This window comes from Musca autumnalis, unplaced genomic scaffold (genome assembly GCF_047663935.1).
Source record: "Musca autumnalis isolate F117 unplaced genomic scaffold, ASM4766393v1 scaffold_5, whole genome shotgun sequence".
NCBI lineage: Eukaryota > Metazoa > Arthropoda > Insecta > Diptera > Muscidae > Musca > Musca autumnalis.
In genome coordinates, this window is record NW_027412088.1 from 155,004,961 (window position 1) to 155,027,628 (window position 22,668).

Below are 22,668 nucleotides of genomic sequence, written 5' to 3' on the forward strand. Positions count from 1 at the left end.
GTGCACAAAAGGGTAAATCATTATGACTATCATGAAGTTCTTTTGGATAGTCCAAGTCAACTATATATATGTATCCAATGTCAGAATCTGGTTGAAGCTTCTTTATTTCTTCTTCATCTGTAATCATTTCTTCTGGCTCCAGAAATTTAAAATTTGAAATTGGAAGAAATTGTTTCATTGCCCAACCGTATAAATTATTTGCATCTAGGTATAATAAAAAGTTTGACGGTAAATCCTTATCGAAATTCTTCATGTATTTATTGTTAGCTTTGGCATATCTTTTTGAGCATTGGGTTAGACCACCCCGTATACCCTTTTTAATTAAATTAAACATGTCTAAATCCCTAATCAGCTCAAGCGATACATTTGTATGTCTCAGCATCGCATCAAAAGCTAACCCTGGCGCAGTATAATACTGACAAGGATCGAGCTGGTGATCCTTTTTGCAAGACTTGCGAAAATTTTCAAAAACGTCAGTCAGTAGGAGCACATCTGTTTTTAAATATAATTCCATATAATCTTTCAATGATCGACAATTAAAGTTTTCCCACACTTTCTTAGCATGCTCATAATCGTCTTTATCACAATGTTTATTATTTAGGTTGCTATAGAAATCCTCTATGGGAGGAAGAGTTGATTCATTGAGCTTTTGAAATGAATCTAAATACTCATAACAAAATATGCCCTTCCTCCTCATTAACGAGAATTCATTATTGTTAGGAAAGTGTGATCTTACCGATAACATGTCGTCATCTTTCAAATTTTTGGCTAGAGTGTCTAAACTTGCCGCCATGAATCTATAACTATCCAAAAATCTGTATTCTAGTGTTTCATTATTTCCCATATCAATGATATGAGATAAGGAGATGTATAGCTCTTTATTTTGAGGAATTAAATTGGTTTTCTTCCTAGGTATATACTTAATGAGTTCTTTTATAAACAGATGGCAGTCATACGATGAAAAATTGTGAAATAAAATTGGGATAAATTTTGGAACTGTATAGTTGAGGTTGCACTCATTATGTGCAGCCCCTCTATATTCGCCAGTAATGTGACAATGATCTCTAACTTTATCATTGTCTAATTTCTTTTCACATATATGGCAATTTACTGCTGCATCAAAATCTTCTAATTGTGATTGAGTTAAAGGTGACATAGGTTTATTGACGCTTAAATAGTTTGTATAGATTTCTTTACATTCCTTATCTAACATTTCAACAAATTTTTTGGCTGCGTCCTCACCAGTGTATATAAAAAACTTATCTAAGCTACTGTCAAAACTACATTTTATATAAAAGCTAAAAGCACAGGGAATGTGCTTATTAACAATATTGTCATTATTACCTGATTTTTCTAAAATACATTCAAAGTCTGCATATATAACAAAAGGTACATACATTTGTTTTTTGAAATTTTTAAATGCTAAGGTCGATTTACCTTCTACAGGCATTCTGGTCACAATCCTGCTGCATAAATTCTTATGTCTATCCATTAAATCTTTATTAAACGTATAATGTAAACATTGGTTACAGATGTATACACGTCTTTTATTCTTAGTTATCTGTGGACGTATTAACCTAAGGAAAAGTAAAAAATTAGTATAACGATGTTAAAATAATACTTGAACTATTATAACTCACCTAGATATATGCTTCACTAGAATATAGTGAGCTTTATCATCCTTTTCTAGAAGTAGCAGCGTTATATGCGTATCTTTTTCCTTTTGAGTGATGTAATACGGACCAACGATAGCTTTTGATTTATAATCATATCCAAACACATTTATACTTATGTTTGGATTATTTTCCTCAAATATTTTTATTTGTTTAACATCCGCCGGAAACTCCATCCCTTTAAAATTAAGGACTATGCCATTCTGCAAACTGACTAAATCTGATTCAATATTAATCTTTCCGTATGATGACGTTCTTGAGGGTTTTTTGGGGTTTAACAACGCTGCAAGTATGCTCCACTTTAAGCAGTATATGTCATTATTATACACATTTATGCATGCACGTCTATCAATCAGTTCTTCGGGGGTTGGTATGTAGTTCGAACCTCTTATAGGACAACACTTATTAATGTGAATTTTCAGGCTCATTATGTTTGAAAGAGCCCAACCAGATCCCCGTTCTTGAAATTCAGACATTTTAACTTTAATGCAGTCAAAATGATCATTTATTTGACTCTCTATATTATCAGATCTAGAGAGTTGTTTCATTTTTGTGTTGTGGTAAATATTTTTTTCTATCACCTTTTCTTGAGAAATTTTGACATATTTTCCTCCAAGCTCTAAATAGCATTTTATTAAATCATGGCGGATTAAGGCATCATCAAGCTGATTCATTAAAGCTGTTTTCGATTCACGAAATATGTAGTCGACATCAATTGTATCCCTCTTTATTTTATATTGGAAAGTTTGCACCCTATTGCTGAAGCCACTTTTGACTAATGTCATATCATCATTAATTCGTCCACCTACTTTCTGTCTGTGGCTTTTTGTATTACAGTGCTGAAGCCAATTTGTGCTTATTACAAAAAGTTTGCAATATTCGCAATATTTAAATATAGGAGTGCTTTGATCAACTTGTTGTTCCTGTTGTTGCGGTAATTGTTGAGGATGTTGATTCATAGTATATGGATGTTGAAATTCTGCTTGTTGTTGTTGTAATAACCGATGACCTTGGTGCCATATATCTGTATATTGTTGGGGCACCTGCTGTTGTTGATTGTTTAGTTGCAATAATCCGAAATCTTGATTGATTTGTTGTTGTGGTGTATGTTGCAGTTGATTATATTGCTGCCATAATCCAGGATAGTGACTCCATATGTCTTGATATTGTTGGGATGCTTGAGACTGTTGATTGTACGGCTGCCAAAATCCAGGAGAGTTACTCCATAAGTCTTGATATTGTTGGGACGCTTGAGTCTGTTGATTGTACGGCTGCCAAAATCCAGGAGAGTTATTCCATAAGTCTTGATATTGTTGGGGTGCTTGAAGCTGCTGATTGTATCGCTGCCATAAACGATTATCTTGATTCCAAAATCCATTATTTTGCCATATTCCATAATTATGAAGAGGTTGTTGTTGTTGATATTGAGGCACCTGTCTTAATCTCGGCTGCTGATGATTAGCCTGACGTTGTAGTCCTTGCGGATACTCCGGATGATAAACAGCATAGTGTGTTCTAAGCGCTTGCGAATGCAGCAGTATTCTATTGCATATATTGCAAATTTTGTGGGACTGCAAATGCTTATTTAATGCAGCGTTAGACACGCACTTTTTGGAGCAAACGTTACACTCGAATCTTTCCATTTTTTTTTTTTGCAAAAGCACTTTAAAACTTAAACTTTTTTGCACTTGTTGCTTTTATACTATAGTATGAGTTCACTATTTAGAAATCTTTGGATTTGTTGAAATCGTTAAGGAACTTTAACTTAAGCTGATGTTGAATGGGATATGTTTTTCCTTCAAACTCTCAATTGAAAGTGAGGAACTGATTCCTACAGTAGCTTTATAAATCTTTCTTCACTCTTCCATATACAGATGTAAGGAAATCAAAGTCATAATCTAAACATATTCCTTTTCAAGGTCAATATGACCACAACATACATACATCTATACATACATGTAGGGTTTAAAGAACCAGACGTGGTGTCGTATTTAAAAAAAAACTCAATAACCCAGATTCATAACATTTAATCAAAACAAATTGAATATTGAGTAATATTGAATATAGTTTTAATGCAAACATACACAGCATAAATTTAAAGGCTATGCCTCAACAATGGTCATCGTTTTCTCATTTGTACACATTGGTTCCCTTTCCCCCTTAACTCTCCCAATCATATTTGCATACATATCCAAATCCATTGCAAAGATCAATTTGATGCAACCAAAAATTCAATCCACCCTTCAATTCAATATTAAAGATTTTGTCGCCTTCATCGAATAATAATAAACAAATCGAAAAGATCGATCGAATTCATATTCAAACACACAGCAAATACTCAGTACCCTTGTTCTCTGACTTAAAGTAAAGCAAAAGAACCAAACGACATACACACAAACATATAAAGAAGCTATCGTGGCTGCTGATCCAATGCTAAACAAAAGGAACCAAACGACATACACACAAACATACAATAAAGCTATCGTGGCTGCTGATCCAATGCAAAGCAAAAGGAACCAAACGACATACACACAAACATACAATAAACACAATGCCTCAACAATGGTCAATGCTTCATAATTAGATCAATCAACAGACAGACGGACAAACGAGACCACCCACATTGATCATGGACACGATTCAACATGCTTACGGACAGACGGACGGACAAACGAAGCCACCCACGTTGATCATGGAACGATTCCCCCCCCAGCATAAGAAATTCCAAGAATTTCCCACGGTCACTCCATTTGTTTACTTAAGATATGTAATATGATACTTTTAATTACTATATGACTTGTAATTTGAGTTTTTTAATTGGTTTTGAATCCTTTCCTATATTCTACTAATAATGTTAATGGAAATTAATTATAGGGATAGCCAAGTGAGCGGCTATATAAAAGGTAGCGGCGATTAAGATATTAACGTCGTCGCACTGTGATGCGGAGTTTCATGTTGTTGGTTAAAATCCATTTTTTATGGATTAAAGATTCCTTAAATATATATGGAATTCAATGCCAAAGATAAAAGAATTTTAAGGTAGCCAAAAACTTAGATCAATATATTTGAAGGTGTGAGTATGACGACGAATGTTTTTTGTTATTTTAAAACTAGTTAAAATAATCAATCAGCTTTGTCCACATCGAAATACCCTCAGCCTACGACTGTTAAAAACATTAACAAGAGTGGTGAATCTAAAAATCCTATTTTTAAAATTAAGAGCAATTTCGTAGGTAAGTTTCAGGCGTTTGCGGGGTAGGTTTCGTGAACAGTGGGCCTTATTATTCCATTAATAGACCCAATCAACACAGTCTACTCAAATTCATTATATAGCATGAATACATGCTTGGTCGGTTATTTTGGAACATTTGGGTCATTATTGAGAGAAGTTCTTTTGGAGCTTTTGCGCCATTATTTCAGGAAGTATTGTCTCGATCCCAAAAAAGTTGTACCGTCTTAATAGGGGCCGCAAGGACAACCAAGTTCACTTTGGCGAAAAATATTGAATTTTTCTTCTTTGTTTTTGACCAATGTTTTTGTTATTTTTAAATGGTTGGTTAATTGGATTTTTTGGTCAGTTATAGTTTTAAATGATAATAAAAAGAAATTTTATTTAATGTTTGCTCGACGTTTCGTTGGATTTTTTCCAACTTCATCAAGAGCGTCTTTTGTTTTTTTGAATTTTTTTCTTATTTTTTCATCGTTATTTATTCCTTATAGTATTAAAAACATATACTTAATACAATAAATAATTAAATAAATAAATAACATCACAGTTAAATTTAAGCTACTTTTATCACAGAACCGTTCCTACATTATCGCAATTGAATACTGAATAATTTTTGTATGGGAGTTACCCAAAAGGGTGGATCAGTGTGACCCATTTTCGAAGTTAATTTAAATTAAAACACTGAATAAGTTTTGTATGGGAGTAACCCAAAAGGTTGGACCCGTATGACCCATTTTCGAAGTTAATTTAAGTTTGATTGGACCATATAGGTTGAAAGAATCGACAGGGCTAAATCGATTTCAAATTGTCTGAAACGGATTTCATCCAAACATACTTGGGGTCTTAAACAAGTAAGCAAAGGCTATAGTCGGACAGGGCCGACAATACGATACCCTACACCACTACCCTGCGAGTTAGCTTTCAGCAAATCAAAGTTTCTTTTGGACAAATAAGCTCATTGTAGGAAATAAATTTTTGGAGTCTGCAACCTTATCACATTAAGCAATAGTATGCGGCCTACTGTTTATCGCCGAGTCCGAAAGGCATGTCTTAAAACACCACCTGTAGAGAAGTTGTGCATGGTTGAAATACTCAGAAATGTCGCCATCTTTACTGAGGGGTATTTTGCCATCGTTGGAAATTTGATGTTTGCTGGCCGGGAATCGAACGCCCGACCTTCAGCGTGCAAGGCAAACAATTGTACCATGGTGGCACCAATAAGTAATTTTAGAACGTACATTTAGTCTGGACCTAATTTTTTGCATATATTTCATATTTGCTAAACCATATGCAAGATTTTGTGTCCTAAATATCCCATCGAATTGGCTGAAAGTTTGTATTAAGTATTCGTTTATCACAATTTTCGACCTGAAATGTATCGGTATAGGTCCAGGTCTTCATATAGCTCCCATAGAACCGTACCTCCCGATATCCGGTATTTTGAAGGTTGTGGCATCAATATCAAACTGAAATGGCTGCCATTATGTATTCAGTCTTCGTTGGAGGTAAAAAACGTTCCACCTGAAATTTGTCGTTATATGTCCACGTCTTCATATAGCTCCCATAACCAGAACCTACCGATTTTCTGTACTGTGAAGGTTATGGTCTCAATATCCCTCCAAATTTGCTAAAATTTGGTATTAAGTCTTCATTGGGGGTATAAAACTTTCCATCTGAAATTTGTCGATATAGGTCTATAGCTCCCATACAACGAAAGCTCCCCATTTTCGACATTTTGAAGATTGTGGCTCTGGTTACAGATTTCTCTATTTTATTGACTTGTCTCGATTGGAATTTTACAAAAATAGGTGTTGTATAAAATTCCGCTGTCTACATATCATTGAGCTGATATTAATCGGGGTGCTCTCATTGATATGAGAGAAGGCTCCCTTGTCCCTACTGGGATGTTTGTGGAACAATTATATACAGTACATTTTAAGAAATATTCTTACGAGCCCTAACCACAATTAATTCGTACACAGAGCATATTTCAACAATGTGTTATTAAAGTATGTATATTAGGGTGACCAAAAAAACAATTTTTTTTTTATTTTGGAGCTCTTACCTCCCTAAATTTGTTTCCATTTGATCCAAAAACCTTATATATGAAATTTTACGGCGGTCGGTTAACTTTAACCCGTGACAACAGAGCGATCTTTGTTTCTATTGTAATTTGTATGGAGCTATAGGTACATTTTAACGAAAATTCTCTAAAGGCCGCAATTATGGTCCAATCGACGAAAAAACTCGACCAGTTCATTATTGTGGCTAAAAAACAATTTCTACAAAAATTTGTGACGATCGGTTAACGATAACCCGTGCCCTCTGGTCGCTCTTTATTTCCCACAGTATTTTGTTAGGGGCCAAAGGCGAATTTTCAGAAAATCGATCTACAGGCCAAAATTATTTTTCAATCGATGAAAAAAATTTACCATATCATTATTGTGGCTAAAAAACCAATCCTACAAAAAATTATGAAAATCTATTCTCTTTAGGTATATATACGATGTTAATTAAGTTTAATGTTAAATAGCAGAGTTCGAAAATAAACAGTACACTAACATAGTGTACCGCTCCGAGTACAGTATCACTAAAATATTTTTAACGTTAGTGTTCCGGAACACAAACACTAAAAAATATTTTAGTGATACTGTTCCGGAGCACAACGATAAACGTAGTGTACCACATTTTGGTACACTAAAAACGTTGGGTACCGCAGTCGGAACACTAAAAATCGTATTATTTAATAAGTAATTTATTAAATAATAAATAAATACATATTTATTTATCCTAAAAACATAAAATATTTAATTTTTCTCACATAATAAACAAATAAACGATTTTCTTAACATTATTTTTAGCGTTTCGGCTCGTGGTACGCTACGATTTTTAGTGTTCCGACAGTCGGAACACTACGATTTTTAGTGCTCCGCAGACGAACACTACGATTTTTAGTGCTCCATTGTCCCAGAACCTAATCAGATGTTTTACACATTTTCTTTTAATTTTTATTTATTAAAAAATATATATATATATAAAATATTTAATTTCCTCAATTCATAATAAATTCATGTATGGTTCATTACCTTATAGTTTCAAAACGTGGCAAAAAACGATTTTAGTGCTCCGGCACGACAATCTTTGTGCTTCATTCCACAAAAAACTAAATATTGTTTTTTCATAATTTTGACCAAATTTCGCAATGTGTTTAACTAATTTAAACATACATGGATGTAACAGTTTATCTTAATTTTTATTTGATCAAATTTAACCAAATATTTAATTTTCCTAAGAAAACATAATACCTTTATTATTTTTTAGTGTTCCAACACTATGATTTATAGTGATCCGGCAGTCGGAACACTAAAATTGTTAGTACTCCGCAGTCGGAACACTAAAATTTTTAGTGCTCCGCAGTCGGAGCACTACGATTTTTAGTGCTCCGGCATGCGGTACACTACGATTATCGTTGTGTTCCGGTACAGTATCACTAAAATATTTTTTAGTGTTTGTGTTCCGGAGCGGTACACTATCGTAGTGTACCTATCCACCTTGGTACGGTACAGAACGGTACGGTACGATACCATAGTGTTTATTTTCGAACACTGTTAAATAGTGAAAAAATACCTGGTGTACGAATTAATTGTGGTTAGGGCTCGTAAATTTGAAAATTGGCGTTGTTTAGCAATTTCTTCTACATCTTTAAATTTTGGACAATTGGACAGGTAATATGATAGGGTTCCACGCAATTTGTAAGAACTGGGAATTTGTCTGTCATGATAGAGACAATTTGTAGCATGGGAGGAAGATGTGGTTCTCTTCACAAAACTCATTATATCTTAGGTAGTAGGTCCGTTACCAAGCACACATATTATTGCAATTTTCATCAGAGGAAAGATCGGTAGTTAATTTTTCATATATAGGCGACTTTGCCGGTATATGGCCCCCAGGGATTCAAATATGGACCAAAAATAAAATGTTTTTATTTAGCATACAAAAGTAATGGTCCATTGCACCCGCTAAATAATATCAGATCATTATCAAAAATTTTAGGCATCTTCTTCGACCTAAACCTCTACGTCGTGCAAAATTTCATGACTATTGATCTATAATTGCGACCCCTAGTATGCTTTTGATTACATTACAAGCAAAACACTGGATATATTAGGCTGTAACTCTGTTATCTGACCACATAAATCAACATAATTGACATTAATTGAAAAGGCAAGAGTTGTCCTTCCAAATATTATTTATGTGGGCGGAATGTGTGGTCCAGGAATAAAGATACTACCGGTATATTACAAATTTTCACAATTTTCACACAAAAGTTGTGGTCCATTTAACCCTCTAAACATCATCCGATCACCATCTCAAATTGCAAGCTTCTTCTTTGTCATATAATCTTACATTATTTAAAATTTCGGTCGGACTATAATTGCGACATACAGAGCCGCTACAAAATCGGAAAAAATTTAGTTTTTGGTCCATTTCACCCGCTAAATATTTCTCGATCATCACCAATAAGAATAGGGATCTATACTGGCCTGAACCCGACCTCCATTAAAAAATTTCGTGACGATCGGTCCATAATTGCGGCCTGGAGCGTGTTTACAATTTATAATGGACAGACGGACGGACGGACACACATCTCAAAATCGCTTTATCTCGTCGAGATATGAAGATTGGTATACCACATTGGGGGTCTCCGACGAATATTTCGCGGTGTTACATGAACTTTTACCAAAACAAACTTATAATACCCTTTCCACATTGTGGTGTAGGGTATAAACAGACTAATTGCCAAAGTAGTTGTATTTCCTCCTTAACTTCCGAGTTTTATGGAAATTGAAATAAAGAAAAGCGTATGGTCATATAAATTATTAATATATGTATCTTTTCACATTTTTGTAATATAACAAACATAACTAATCTCTTTCTATCTGTTGCCTATGAAGGCTTCGTTCTGATCGTCTGTAAAAAACTCCCTTCTATCCGCTTATTGAGACACCCTTCTGGTCTGGCCAAGTATAAAGGCAGGGATGCCTAGTTGGTGGTTTTTCTGCTACATACTTGTGGTGATTTTTGACGTACAAAAACCATTGTTTAAGCAGGGATGTCAACTGTTCAGAGGTAAAAATCGCTGTTCGCCTTGGAACAGTTGGCATCCCTACTTAAAGGCTCCCTTCTGATCGCTTATGAAGACTTCTTTCTGAAGACTTCTATAAAGACTCCCTTCTGGTCATCTACAAAGACTTTCTTCTTGTCGGCTATAAAGACTCCCACACGATCACTAGTCTATAATGATTCTCTTCTGTTTGTATAGGTAGAATGTTTTCTGTCAACTATAAAGACTCCCTTCTGTTCGTCCATAAAGACTCCTTTCTGGTCTGATCGGCTATAAATGGCCACTTCTCTAAAGACTTCCTCCAATAAAGAATTCCTTCTGACCGTCTATAAAGACTGCCTTCGGGACGTCTTTAAAGACTGCATTCTGCTCCCAACAAAGACTCTCTTCGTCTATAAAGACTCCCTTGCGGTCTTATATAAGACCCCCCTCTGGTTGTCTATAAAGACTCTGTTCGTCTATGAAGACTCTCTTTGTGGTCGTTAATAAGACTAGCTTGCGGTCGTCTATAAAGATTTTCTTGTGGTCTCCCATAAAGACTCTCTTCTGGAGGTCTATAAAGACTACATTGTGGACGTCTAATCTATGCTTAGTAATCACACTCAGGAAGATCCTTCATCTTTTATTTGCCAGCTTCGTCATCCTCATCATCTATCTCATCGATTTATCTTCATTTGCTGTAACCTCATTGACAACTAGCTTTCCAACCAATCCATCACGCTTCGTTTCAGCTGAAAAACGCACTGTCTCTGAGTTAACCACTTTTAAATTTAATTTCAGCTTTTCTGACTTCAAAGTCTTGAACTTGCGTTCTGCTTCTTGGCCAGTTGCTAGTAATTCTTCTTTGGCTAACATGTATCCTCACGCAAAGCATTCTTGACTTGCTCCTCTAAAGTCTCTCCGGTGTTCACAGCGATGCCGGATTTCTCTTTCTTATGGTATTTTTCCTCTCGTCCGTCTGGTTGGTGCGCACTATAGCTCTCCAACGGATCAACCGATTTGGTTCTAATTTGGGAAATCGTAATATTTTGTCCAAACTTAGTTTAGTTTAGCTTAGTTTCGCTAAAATAGTGCGCACGATAACTCTTGTAAGGTGTGATATTACTTCCAGGCATAGATTAGGTTTGAATACTAACAGGTACAGTTTAACAGCTCGTCTCGAATCGTTTTGATTTTTTTTGTTTGCAACAAGTTCTTCTTGCGGGAGCTGTTACGACGCACTATGTGGCGAGTTTATAAAAACTGTGGCCAAAAATAGCAGGAGTTATCGTAGGTGGATCAATTTTGGTACACGTACTTATTGTTGGCTTACAATCTGGAGCACAAAAAAGTGAGGTGTTAGTTCCACGTTTTGATATAGCCCCCATAGAGTCGTACCTCCCGATTTTCGGTATTTTGAAGATTTTAGCCTCATTATCACACCGAAATTGCTGAAATTTGGTATTTATTCTTCGTTGGGGTATAAAACTTTCCCTTTGAAATTTGTCGGTATGTGTCCACGCCTTTATATAGCCTCCTAAGTGTTAGGTCCACGTTTTGATATAGCCCCTATAGAGCCGTACCTCAAGATTTTCGGTATTTTGAAGGTTTTAGCCTCATTATCACACCGAAATGGCCGAAAATTGGTATTTAGTCCTCGTTGGGGGTATATAACTCTCCATACGAAATCTGTCAGGGTAGGTCCTCGCCTTCATATAGCCCCTATGGAACCGTACCTACCGATTTTCGGAATTTTGAAGGTTGTGCCCTTAAAATCCACCCGAAATGTCTGAAATTTGGTGTTCAGTCTTCATATTTTTTGTGGGCTTATTGAATACATCGAACTCTTGTCTTTAAAAACGTTTTTTGACCATTCGTTTTCGAGCTTTAGTAGACAACGCAAAACATTTATGTATATAAAAAGGGAGTAACTCCGTAATGAGGCGGCCACTGAAAAAGAGAAAAAACATGTCCGCCTGCAAACCTCTACAGCTGGCAGGCACCTTTATACATTTTCACAACTCAAACGGCAAATAATATCGATATACACTTTTATAAAATTTGTTTTCCCACTCCACTAATTTTCACATTTGGTTCACAAAATCGATGTACTAAGTACTACAAACTTGGGTACCTGTAAACACCATATGATCACTATTTACTTCTAAACAAAAGTAAACCCACGTTTATTACATCCAAAGTAACTGTAAAAATTTATTTTAGAACGATAAATTACTTTAAATATGAAAATATTGATGCAGTTATTAATTTTAGTAAAATAAGGACAAAAATGTATATTTCCAACAATTATCGGGTTTAAACATTCATATGGACAAAACTCAATACCATAATTCAAATTCCTTCAAATTGAAATCATCAATAAATTTGTATTCCGAAGTACTTGGTTTTGACCATTTTTGGCCACGGTCGTGACACTGTGCGACGGCGCAATTTTTTCGTTGATGCCCTGCTGGCACCAACTAAACTGGGTAGTACATCAGATAATCCTCGAAGAGAGAACCCGATTAGGTCCAAACGTTGTACATAATATTATTTATTACTGACTCGGATTATGTCTAAATATTGACTACATCGAACCACTCGTTCGGGTACCTCCAACGCAAAATTTTGAATGAGTTCGTCTGGAATCATTTTTAAATTGTTGGCAGTGTGTTATATATGCGGCCCTAGTTACAACGGTGAAATTTTTTCAGAGGCAAGTCAAAAACCCTCTATAGACGTCAGAAGTACTGTGATTACTCCTTTCTTTAGGTTTGGGGCTGAGGGCATATCTCTGTCGGCACAGCTGACTTATACTTTCTTACTTACTGCAAATCTTCTTCCTGTTTCCTGAAGATGTATTCCTACTATATATTTTCAAAACGTCATATGTTTTATCGTGGTTTCAAAATATCCTTTGACCCTGAGAATGTATTTCCCCCCATAGTTTGCCTTGTGATGGGTATTAGTCTTTGTTGCATTGTGTCAGCCTAATTAAAACGAAAAACATTCAAATTAAACTGCTGTTAATTACTTGCAAGAAGAATAAATGCTAATTAAATCAATTTTTTGTTTTTATTTTTCATTGCAGATTAAAAAATAACTAAAAAATACCACACAACATTCATTCATTCATCCAACAAAGCAACCAGCCAATCATCCACCTACCCAACCTAACCATGCCTGCCTGCATGCCATGCCATAATGGAATTGAAATTGTAGCTAAACCAAATGATTTTTGCAACTGATTTTGGAAAGAATTTTAAAAACATGTTGTTGCGGAGCAGCTGATGATATGAAGTGAGAAAAATGAAGTGAAAAAATAATAATTTTTTAGAAAAGTTAAAGTGAGCAACAAAATTGCATAAAACAAAAAGAAAATTAAGAAAATCCATCATTGTTGCAAACATGCAATTTGGAAATTGAATGAGAAGAAGAGGAGAAAAATTGAAGGAAAATTTTGCTGTGCAAGGAAAGACTTAAAAGTGATTTTAAAATTTCTTAATAACGGAATAGCGTGACGGTCGGTAAGAAGAAGTGGATCGTTAAGAAAAAAAAAAAGAAGTTTGAAAAAGGCGTTGATGGCTGGCAAAGGAAATTAGTGTTAAATTTATCAAAAAATATATAAAGGAGAAGAAGACAATTTCCATAATGAAAAATTAAAGTGCTTCAGTAAAAAATTTGGTTTGCAAAACCATGGAAAAAATGCCGAAAAGTAAACAAAATCGTGTAATAAATTTTGCCATGTAATACGGCATGCCAAATGAAATCGATGTGGTTTTTTTCAATACAAAACGCCAAGAAGAAAAACAAACCAACCAAGTTATACAGAAGCCCAGTCAGTTTGTCTGCCCATCTATCCACCCAAAAAAGAAAAAAAAAAACACCCGCATTGTAACGTTGTGGGGCGTAAATTTTGTGCTGCATGACCATTGTTGCATTGTTGAGCGAACGAGTGAGTGAGTGATTAAGCATTCAATAGAGTTTCAAAAAAAAATTGAAAAGCTTGGTGCAATATTTTGTATATTGTCTTTGGCAATAGTAATCGTCTTCTTCTTCTTCATCACGAAATATTCCATTAAGTGTGAGAGTGTCTCTGGTGTAATTTGTATTATTGGCATCATTATTGTGTTACATTGTTACTCGTTTTCGGTTTTTTTTTTGTGGGAAATATTCCAAAATTTGTGTTTCAATACATCTAACAACGACAAAATCCATTCATAATGGATGTCTCCTCTGAACCACCACGGTTGTCGCTAACAGCAACTGAAATGTCATTAACTCCCACAACGAGTGCAGGTATGGCAACGACAACAGACAATAACAACACCCCAAACACAGCTGCAACCGCTGCCGCCATAACAACAACACAATCAACACCAACAACACCGAGGACAACCACGCATACACCCAGAGAAATACCCACCATGTATATATTAGATGATCTTTACGATGATGATTATATAGATCAATGTAAGTAGCTATTACTTTTTTGTTGTTGTTGTAAATAGATATTTGTTTATTACACTAGTTTAAAATAATTTTAAATTTTATTAAATTTTTTCTTAACTTTTCTTTTTGCATTAAAAACCGTATTGTAGAATTGATAAAAATTAGCTAAATATAATTAATATTTAAATAAACTAATTATGATATTATTTGGAGTTGCTATAAAGTTATGGCAAATATTTCAAGTTATAATTTAATCTTATAACCAATACTCACACATTAAAGTTTATATTTGGATAAATTCTGGAATTTTCACAGTTGCTATAAAATGATAGCAAACTCAAATTAAAAAATATATATAAGATCGCAAGGTCTTCTTATAGAAGACTACACGGTCTTCTTATAGAATACCATATATACATATCTATATATACTCCATATCTATAGACCCTTTCCTTCAGAAAGGGTGCTTCTATAGCCCCATTCCTTCAAAAGTGTGCTTCCATAGACCCTTTTCTTCAGAAAGGGTGCTTCTTTAGACCCTTTCCTTCGGAAAGGTTGGTTCTATAGACCCTTTGCTTCAGAAAGGGTGCTTCCATAGACCCTTTTCTTCAGAAAGGGTGCTTCTATAGACCCTTTCCTTCGGAAAGGTTGGTTCTAAAGACCCTTTGCTTCAGAAAGGTTGCTCCTATAGACCCATTCCTTCAGAAAGGGTGTTTCTACAGACCCATTCCTTCAGACAGGGTGCTTCTATAGACCCCTTCCTTCAGAAAGAGTGCGTCTATAGACCCTTTCCTTCAGAAATGGTGCTTCTATAGACTCTTTCCTTCAGAGAGGATGATTCTATAGATCCTTTCCTTCAGAAAGGGTGCTTCTATAGACCGTTTCCTTCAGAAAGGGTGCTTCTATAGACTCATTCCTTCCGAAATGGTTCTTCTATAGACCCTTGCCTTCAGAAAGGGTGCTTCTATAGACCTTTTCCCTGAGAAAGGGTGCTTCTATAGACCTTTTCCCTGAGAAAGGGTGCTTCTATAGACCTTTTCCCTGAGAAAGGGTGCTTCTATAGACCTTTTCCCGGAGAAAGGGTGCTTCTATAGACCCTTACTGAAAGAAAGGGTGCTTCCATAGACCCCTTCTGAAAGAAAGGGTGCTTCCATAGACCCTTTCTAAAAGAAAGGTTGTTTCTACAGACCCATTTCTTCAGAAAGGGTGCTTCCATAGACCCTTCCTTCAGAAAGAGTGCGTCTATAGACCCTTTCCTTCAGAAATGGTGCTTCTATAGACTCTTTCCTTCAGAGAGGATGATTCTATAGATCCTTTCCTTCAGAAAGGGTGCTTCTATAGACCGTTTCCTTCAGAAAGGGTGCTTCTATAGACTCATTCCTTCCGAAATGGTTCTTCTATAGACCCTTGCCTTCAGAAAGGGTGCTTCTATAGACCTTTCCCCTGAGAAAGGGTGCTTCTATAGACCCTTACTGAAAGAAAGGGTGCTTCTATAGACCCTTACTGAAAGAAAGGGTGCTTCTATAGACCCTTACTGAAAGAAAGCGTGCTTCTATAGACCCTTACTGAAAGAAAGGGTGCTTCCATAGACCCTTTCTAAAAGAAAGGGTGCTTCTATAGACCCTTTCCTTCAGAAAGGGTGCTTCCATAGACCCTTTCCTTCAGAAAGGCTGCTTCTATAGACCCTTTCCCTAAGAAAGGGTGCTTCTGTAGACCCTTTCCTTTAGAAAGGGTGCTTCTATAGACCCTTTTTCAAAGAAAGGGTGCTTCTACAGACCCTTTTTCAAAGAAAGGGTGCTTCTATAGACCCTCATTCAAAGAAAGGGTGCTTCTATAGACCCTTTTTCAAAGAAAGGGTGCTTCTATAGACCCTTTTTCAAAGAAAGGGTGCTTCTATAGGCATTTTTTCAAAGAAAGGGTGCTTCTATAGACATTTTTTCAAAGAAAGGATGCGTCTATAGACCCTTTTTCAAAGAAGGGGTGCTTCTATAGACCCTTTTTCAAAGAAAGGGTGCTTCTATAGACCCTTTTTCAAAGAAGGGGTGCTTCTATAGACCCTTTTTCAAAGAAAGGGTGCTTCTATAGACCCTTTTTCAAAGAAAGGGTGCTTCTATAGACCCTTTTTCAAAGAAAGGGTGCTTCTATAGACCCTTTTTCAAAGAAAGGGTGCTTCTATAGACCCTTTTTCAAAGAAAGGGTGCTTCTATAGACCCTTTTTCAAAGAAAGGGTGCTTCTATAGACCCTTTTTCAAAGAAAGGGTGCTTCTATAGACACGTTTTCAAAGAAAGGGTGCTTCTATAGACCCTTTTTCAAAGAAAGTGTGCTTCTATAGACCCTTTTTCAAGGAAATGGTGCTTCCATAGACCCTTTTTCAAGGAAATGGTGCTTCTATAGACCCTTTTTCAAAGAAAGGATGCTTCTATAGACCGTTTTCAAAGAAAGGGTGCTTCTATAGACCCTTTTTTAAAGAAAGGGTGCTTCTATAGACCCTTTTTCAAAGAAAGGGTGCTTCTATAGACCCTTTTTCAAAGAAAGGGTGCTTCTATAGACCCTTTTTCAAAGAAAGGGTGCTTCTATAGACCCTTTTTCAAAGAAAGGGTGCTTCTATAGACCCTTTTTCAAAGAAAGGGTGCTTCTATAGACCCTTTTTCAAAGAAAGGGTGCTTCTATAGACCCTTTTTCAAAGAAAGGGTGCTTCTATAGACCCTTTTTCAAAGAAAGGGTGCTTCTATAGACCCTTTTTCAAAGAAAGGGTGCTTCTATAGACCCTTTTTCAAAGAAAGGGTGCTTCTATAGACCCTTTTTCAAAGAAAGGGTGCTTCTATAGACCCTTTTTCAAAGAAAGGGTGCTTCTATAGACCCTTTTTCAAAGAAAGGGTGCTTCTATAGACCCTTTTTCAAAGAAAGGGTGCTTCTATAGACCCTTTTTCAAAGAAAGGGTGCTTCTATAGACCCTTTTTCAAAGAAAGGGTGCTTCTATAGACCCTTTTTCAAAGAAAGGGTGCTTCTATAGACCCTTTTTCAAAGAAAGGGTGCTTCTATAGACCCTTTTTCAAAGAAAGGGTGCTTCTATAGACCCTTTTTCAAAGAAAGGTTGCTTCTATAGACCCTTTTTCAAAGAAAGGGTGCTTCTATAGACCCTTTTTCAAAGAAAGGGTGCTTCTATAGACCCTTTTTCAAAGAAAGGGTGCTTCTATAGACCCTTTTTCAAAGAAAGGGTGCTTCTATAGACCCTTTTTCAAGGAAAGGGTGCTTCTATAGACCCTTTTTCAAAGAAAGGGTGCTTCTATAGACCCTTTTTCAAAGAAAGGGTGCTTCTATAGACCCTTTTTCAAAGAAAGGGTGCTTCTATAGACCCTTTTTCAAAGAAAGGGTGCTTCTATAGACCCTTTTTCAAAGAAAGGGTGCTTCTTTAGACCCTTTTTCAAAGAAATGGTGCTTCTATAGACCCTTTTTCAAAGAAAGGGTGCTTCTATAGACCCTTTTTCAAAGAAAGGGTGCTTCTATAGACCCTTTTTCAAAGAAAGGGTGCTTCTATAGACCCTTTTTCAAAGAAAGGGTGCTTCTATAGACCCTTTTTCAAAGAAAGGGTGCGTCTATAGACCCTTTTTCAAAGAAAGGGTGCTTCTATAGACCCTTTTTCAAAGAAAGGGTGCTTCTATAGACCCTTTTTCAAAGAAAGGGTGCTTCTATAGACCCTTTTTCAAAGAAAGGGTGCTTCTATAGACCCTTTTTCAAAGAAAGGGTGCTTCTATAGACCCTTTTTCAAAGAAAGGGTGCTTCTATAGACCCTTTTTCAAAGAAAGGGTGCTTCTATAGACCCTTTTTCAAAGAAGGGGTGCTTCTATAGACCCTTTTTCGAAGAAAGGGTGCTTCTATAGACCCTTTTTCGAAGAAAGGGTGCTTCTATAGACCCTTTTTCGAAGAAAGGGTGCTTCTATAGACCCTTTCTGAAAGAAAGGGTGCTTCTATAGACCCTTTCCTTCAGAAAGGGTGCTTCTATAGACCCTTTCCTTCAGAAAGGGTGCTTCTGTAGACCCTTCCTTCAGAAAGGGTGCTTCTATAGACCCTTTTTCAAAGAAAGGGTGCTTCTGTAGACCCTTTTTTAAAGAAAGGGTGCTTCTATAGACCCTTTTTCAAAGAAAGGATGCTTCTATTGACCCCTTCTGAAGGAAAAGGTGCTTCTATTGACCCTTTTTCAAAGAAAGGATGCTTCTATTGACCCCTTCTGAAGGAAAAGGTGCTTCTATTGACCCTTTCTGAAGGAAAGGGTGCTTCTCTTGACCCTTTCTGGAGGAAAAGGGGCTTCTATTGACCCTTCTTATAGAAGAATACAAGATCTTTTTATAGAAGACAACCAAGTCTTCTCATATACGGCCACAAGGTCTTCTTCTATGAGGAGACCATGCGGTCTTCTATCAGAAGCCTTTGTGGTCTGTTATAAGAAGAAGTTTTCTATAAGAAGATCCTGTGGTATTCTATTCAAAGACTTTATGGTCTTCATTTAAAAGATTTTGTAGTCCTCTGTAAGAGGACTTCATGGCCTTATATGTGAAGACTTTGTGGTCTTCAATGGAAGACACTGTGGTCTACTGTCTCCCTTTGTCTCCTTATAAATGACCACCAGTTCCTCACTTGGAAGACCAACAGCTCTTCTCTTAGAAGACCATCTCATCTCTTCTTTGACCATAACCTCTTATTACATCAGAACTCTACAAAGTCATGATTTTCAAATTTCTGTCGACTAGTGTTACTCTATTGTGTTTTTGTGCATTGATTTATTTATATTTGTTATTATTACATACATGTCATGTCAGTCGCGGCTTGTTTTGTCAAACAAACAAAAGTCTGTCTGTCGTCTGCGTTTTTGGTCGTTGCAATTCTGATGTTTGCTACTCTGATTTTCATAAGCTAATAAAAATTGCAACCGTGGGATGTTGTCTTTGTTCGAAATATTCCCGCATACACATGGTTTAATAAGAAATGTTAGCCAAAGCTTTATGTCAATTTAAATTTTTTCATTCGAGTATGCCTAAAACTTCAAAACAATATAAACAAACTGTGTATGTGTGTGTGGTGTTTGAATAATATGCCAAACAATTTTAAAAACAATCGAATTCAATGATTTTTAAAATTGTTTTTAGACCATTTGCATGGAAGAAATTGGTGAGATTTGTATTGAAACAATCAGTTTATCATATTCACAACCCGATTATGTGGAGAAAACTTAACTCTTCATTCATTTTTCGCGTTTTTTATAAAATGTTCAAAAAATGCATTGCCCCTCATACCAATTGCGGATATTATTCGAATGTTCGACACAACTTTCGAAAACGATATCACATTCGAAGAATTGGCAATTGTTTTTCGGGTGTACACAAGCACGTTGTTCTTTTGTTCGTCAAAAGTTTAAAAACGATATCGTTTTCGAACATTTGGCGAATGTTTTTTCTTCACAAGAAAAATTGTTTCGAGAAACATTTTTTACTTTGAAAATTTTTTTGTTTCAAAAAAAAAATTTACGTTGTTTGTAAAAAATTCCCATTTGCTTTTTTCAAATAATTTCGATATAAATGCTACGTATAATATAGACAATAAGTGTTGATAAAGACAACATATGGGTAGGTTGCCAAACACAAGACAACAATGTTTATCAACAGTTAAATATCGCGTCGCAAACATAAAGAAATAAAAACGGAAAAGGTACATAACAGAAACATCAAGAAACTCCACAAAAAATGTTTTTCGCCACTATCGTAAAACTATCGTCAATCATTCGCTAATAATATTATTAACGATATTCGAAATCGAAGGATTTCCTGCCACAAACTGAGCGACGAGTGAATCGTTTTTAATTCATTCTCGTGTGTCGTTCTCGAACAAAATATCCGCAAAACTCTCGAGAAACATTCGAAAACGATATCGTTTTCGATAGCAATGGTATGGGGGGTGTAAACAAACCCACTTGTTGCTTTTATTTTGAAGTTTTAGGAATTCAAGAAAAACAAGGGTTCTATAGATTTTTTTCATTTAAATCTACCTCTTTACTTATACCATGCGCATACATATTTCTGTTGCGTTGTAATTGTTGTGAAAATCTTGTTATTGAAGTTAGGTATTTACACTTACATGAGATGATTAAATATAAAGAAATATTGCATAAAACTGATAAAATGCAAAATTCAACAAAAATGGTAAAACTGTAAATTAAAAAAAAAATAGTTTTTGCACCTTCAGACTGATGTGACCAACAATGTGCCTCGTCGAAATAATGGTATCAGATCCTCACACACACCATTTTTATATGTTTCGCAAATGCGCATTTTTAGGACAGGCCTCGGACCGTTTTGAAATTTTTTGCAACTGGTTCCCTTCGCGACTCCTTTTATGATGATACACATTTGTTCGGAAGCATGTTCATTAGACCGACCCAAAACACCAATAAAAAATTGGATTGGAACTCATTTTTTCCATATGAACCAAAAACCTTATATATGAAATTTTATGACTATCGGTTAAGGTCGTCCCATGCCACCCGGCGATCTTTTTTTCCATAGTTATTTGTATGGGGCCCGAATTAGAGTTCTTTTCAAGTGTTGCCGAAACCCCTTTAGAAATAATACTGACTTTATTGTGTATATATACTAATCAATTCCGCTAACATTCGATATAGAGACCGGTATATCCATAAACTATGGAATATCTAATCTACAAAAACTATAAAATTGAAATAATTGAGTAGCTGTAGATTACCACGAATATGATTTGATATTTTTGTAGAAAGTTGTGTAGTCTAACTCTCCTGAGTTTGTAATTAGTTCCGTTTAACCCCTTCAGAAGGTAGAGTAGTTAGCGTCGAATTATTTATTATGAGTTTCTGATTTTAATACAAATTTCGTTTTTTCAACAGCACGCCCAATAAAACCGCGTAAGTATAAATTAATTTTGGAATACTTGTTTCATAGGATAGGAACAAAAATGAAATAAGTAAACCTAAACAATTTTTTGCCGAGATCTTATCGAATTCGGATAAAATTTCTGTACAAGTTTCATTTCTGATTCCATATTCGCTAGCAAAAAAGGTCGGATTTTTTGTGAAGCAGCTCGCAGAATTCGGATCGTTTTGTGGAGAGAAATTCGGAAAGAACATTAGAGTTTTCACACGAATTCGTTTAGATTTCGAAAGAAATTCAGTGGAAAATTCTGAGGGAAATTCTTCCTTGCCTTAAAATCAACTCTCAATGAAAGTTCGGAATTTTGCTCTCGAGAAAGTGAAACGAATCAAACTTTCCCATTAGAGTATGTGCAGACTACTCGTAGATTTTCGAAAACAAGCGCAGGACTGCGTGTAGAAATTCTTAAAAAAATCTTTCTAAAAATCAGTTAAATTTCTAAGGTAAATTTTCAGAAATCAGTAAATTTTCTGATCAAACGTTGGAAAATCTCGTAATGAATCTAGTATCAGAGCCTTCGGCGAAAATTATTTATTGAGATGATGCTCAAACAAATATTTTTATGGGCCAAACCGACGTTTCGCAAAACAGAATTGTAATTCATAGAGTGAATCTGTCTCATCACCCACTGCAACACAGAATACACAATGCTTTGCTGGTGATAAAAATACATATTTTACGACCAAGAGTACTAAAAATACATAGGCACTATTCTTACTTACTTACTTAGTTGGCCCATTACAGAACATTTGTTCCATAGACCGAACTAAGAAAAGATCTCCATTCCTCTCTGTTTTTCGCTTGACTTTTTGGAATACCGCGCCTTTTCATTTCTTCATCCGCTTGTATGCTCCATCGAAGCTTAGGCCTGCCGATTCTGCGTGCACCGCCATGTGGCATGTATTCATACGCCTTTTTAGCGGGTACATCATCGCTCATTCTCATGATATGGCCTAGCCAACGCAATCGTTGCATCTCGATACGTTTAACTATATTCATGTCTTTGTATAGCTTATATAGCTCGTGGTTCATACGACGTCGATATTCACCGTCACGCAAATCGGCCCGTAGATCTTCCGAAGAATTTTCCTCTCAAACACACCAAGCACTGCCTTATCTGCTTGCGCAAGAACCCATGCTTCGGAGCCATACATTAGCACGGGTAGTATCAGCGTTTTGTATAGTGTTATTTTTGTTTGACGAGATGTGGCTTTGTTTTTAAATTGCTTACCTAGACCATAGTAGCATCTGTTGGC

At 35.8% G+C, this 22,668-nt stretch overlaps 1 protein-coding gene across 8 annotated transcripts in view; it reads left to right on the forward strand.

Annotated features, from left to right (window-relative positions):
* The window catches only part of LOC141387072 (uncharacterized), a 201,316-nt gene that overhangs the window by 59,583 nt on the left and 119,065 nt on the right, over nucleotides 1-22,668 (forward strand). For 5 of the 8 annotated variants that reach the window (XM_073956201.1, XM_073956205.1, XM_073956202.1 and 2 more), the window contains exon 2: nucleotides 13,098-14,479. In XM_073956201.1, the coding sequence (XP_073812302.1) occupies nucleotides 14,230-14,479 (250 nt within the window). In that variant the 5' untranslated portion in view covers nucleotides 13,098-14,229. Of the gene's footprint in view, nucleotides 1-13,097; nucleotides 14,480-21,369; nucleotides 21,388-22,668 lie in introns of all 8 variants that reach the window. The other 3 variants (XM_073956198.1, XM_073956199.1, XM_073956200.1) reach the window with 1 other exon arrangement.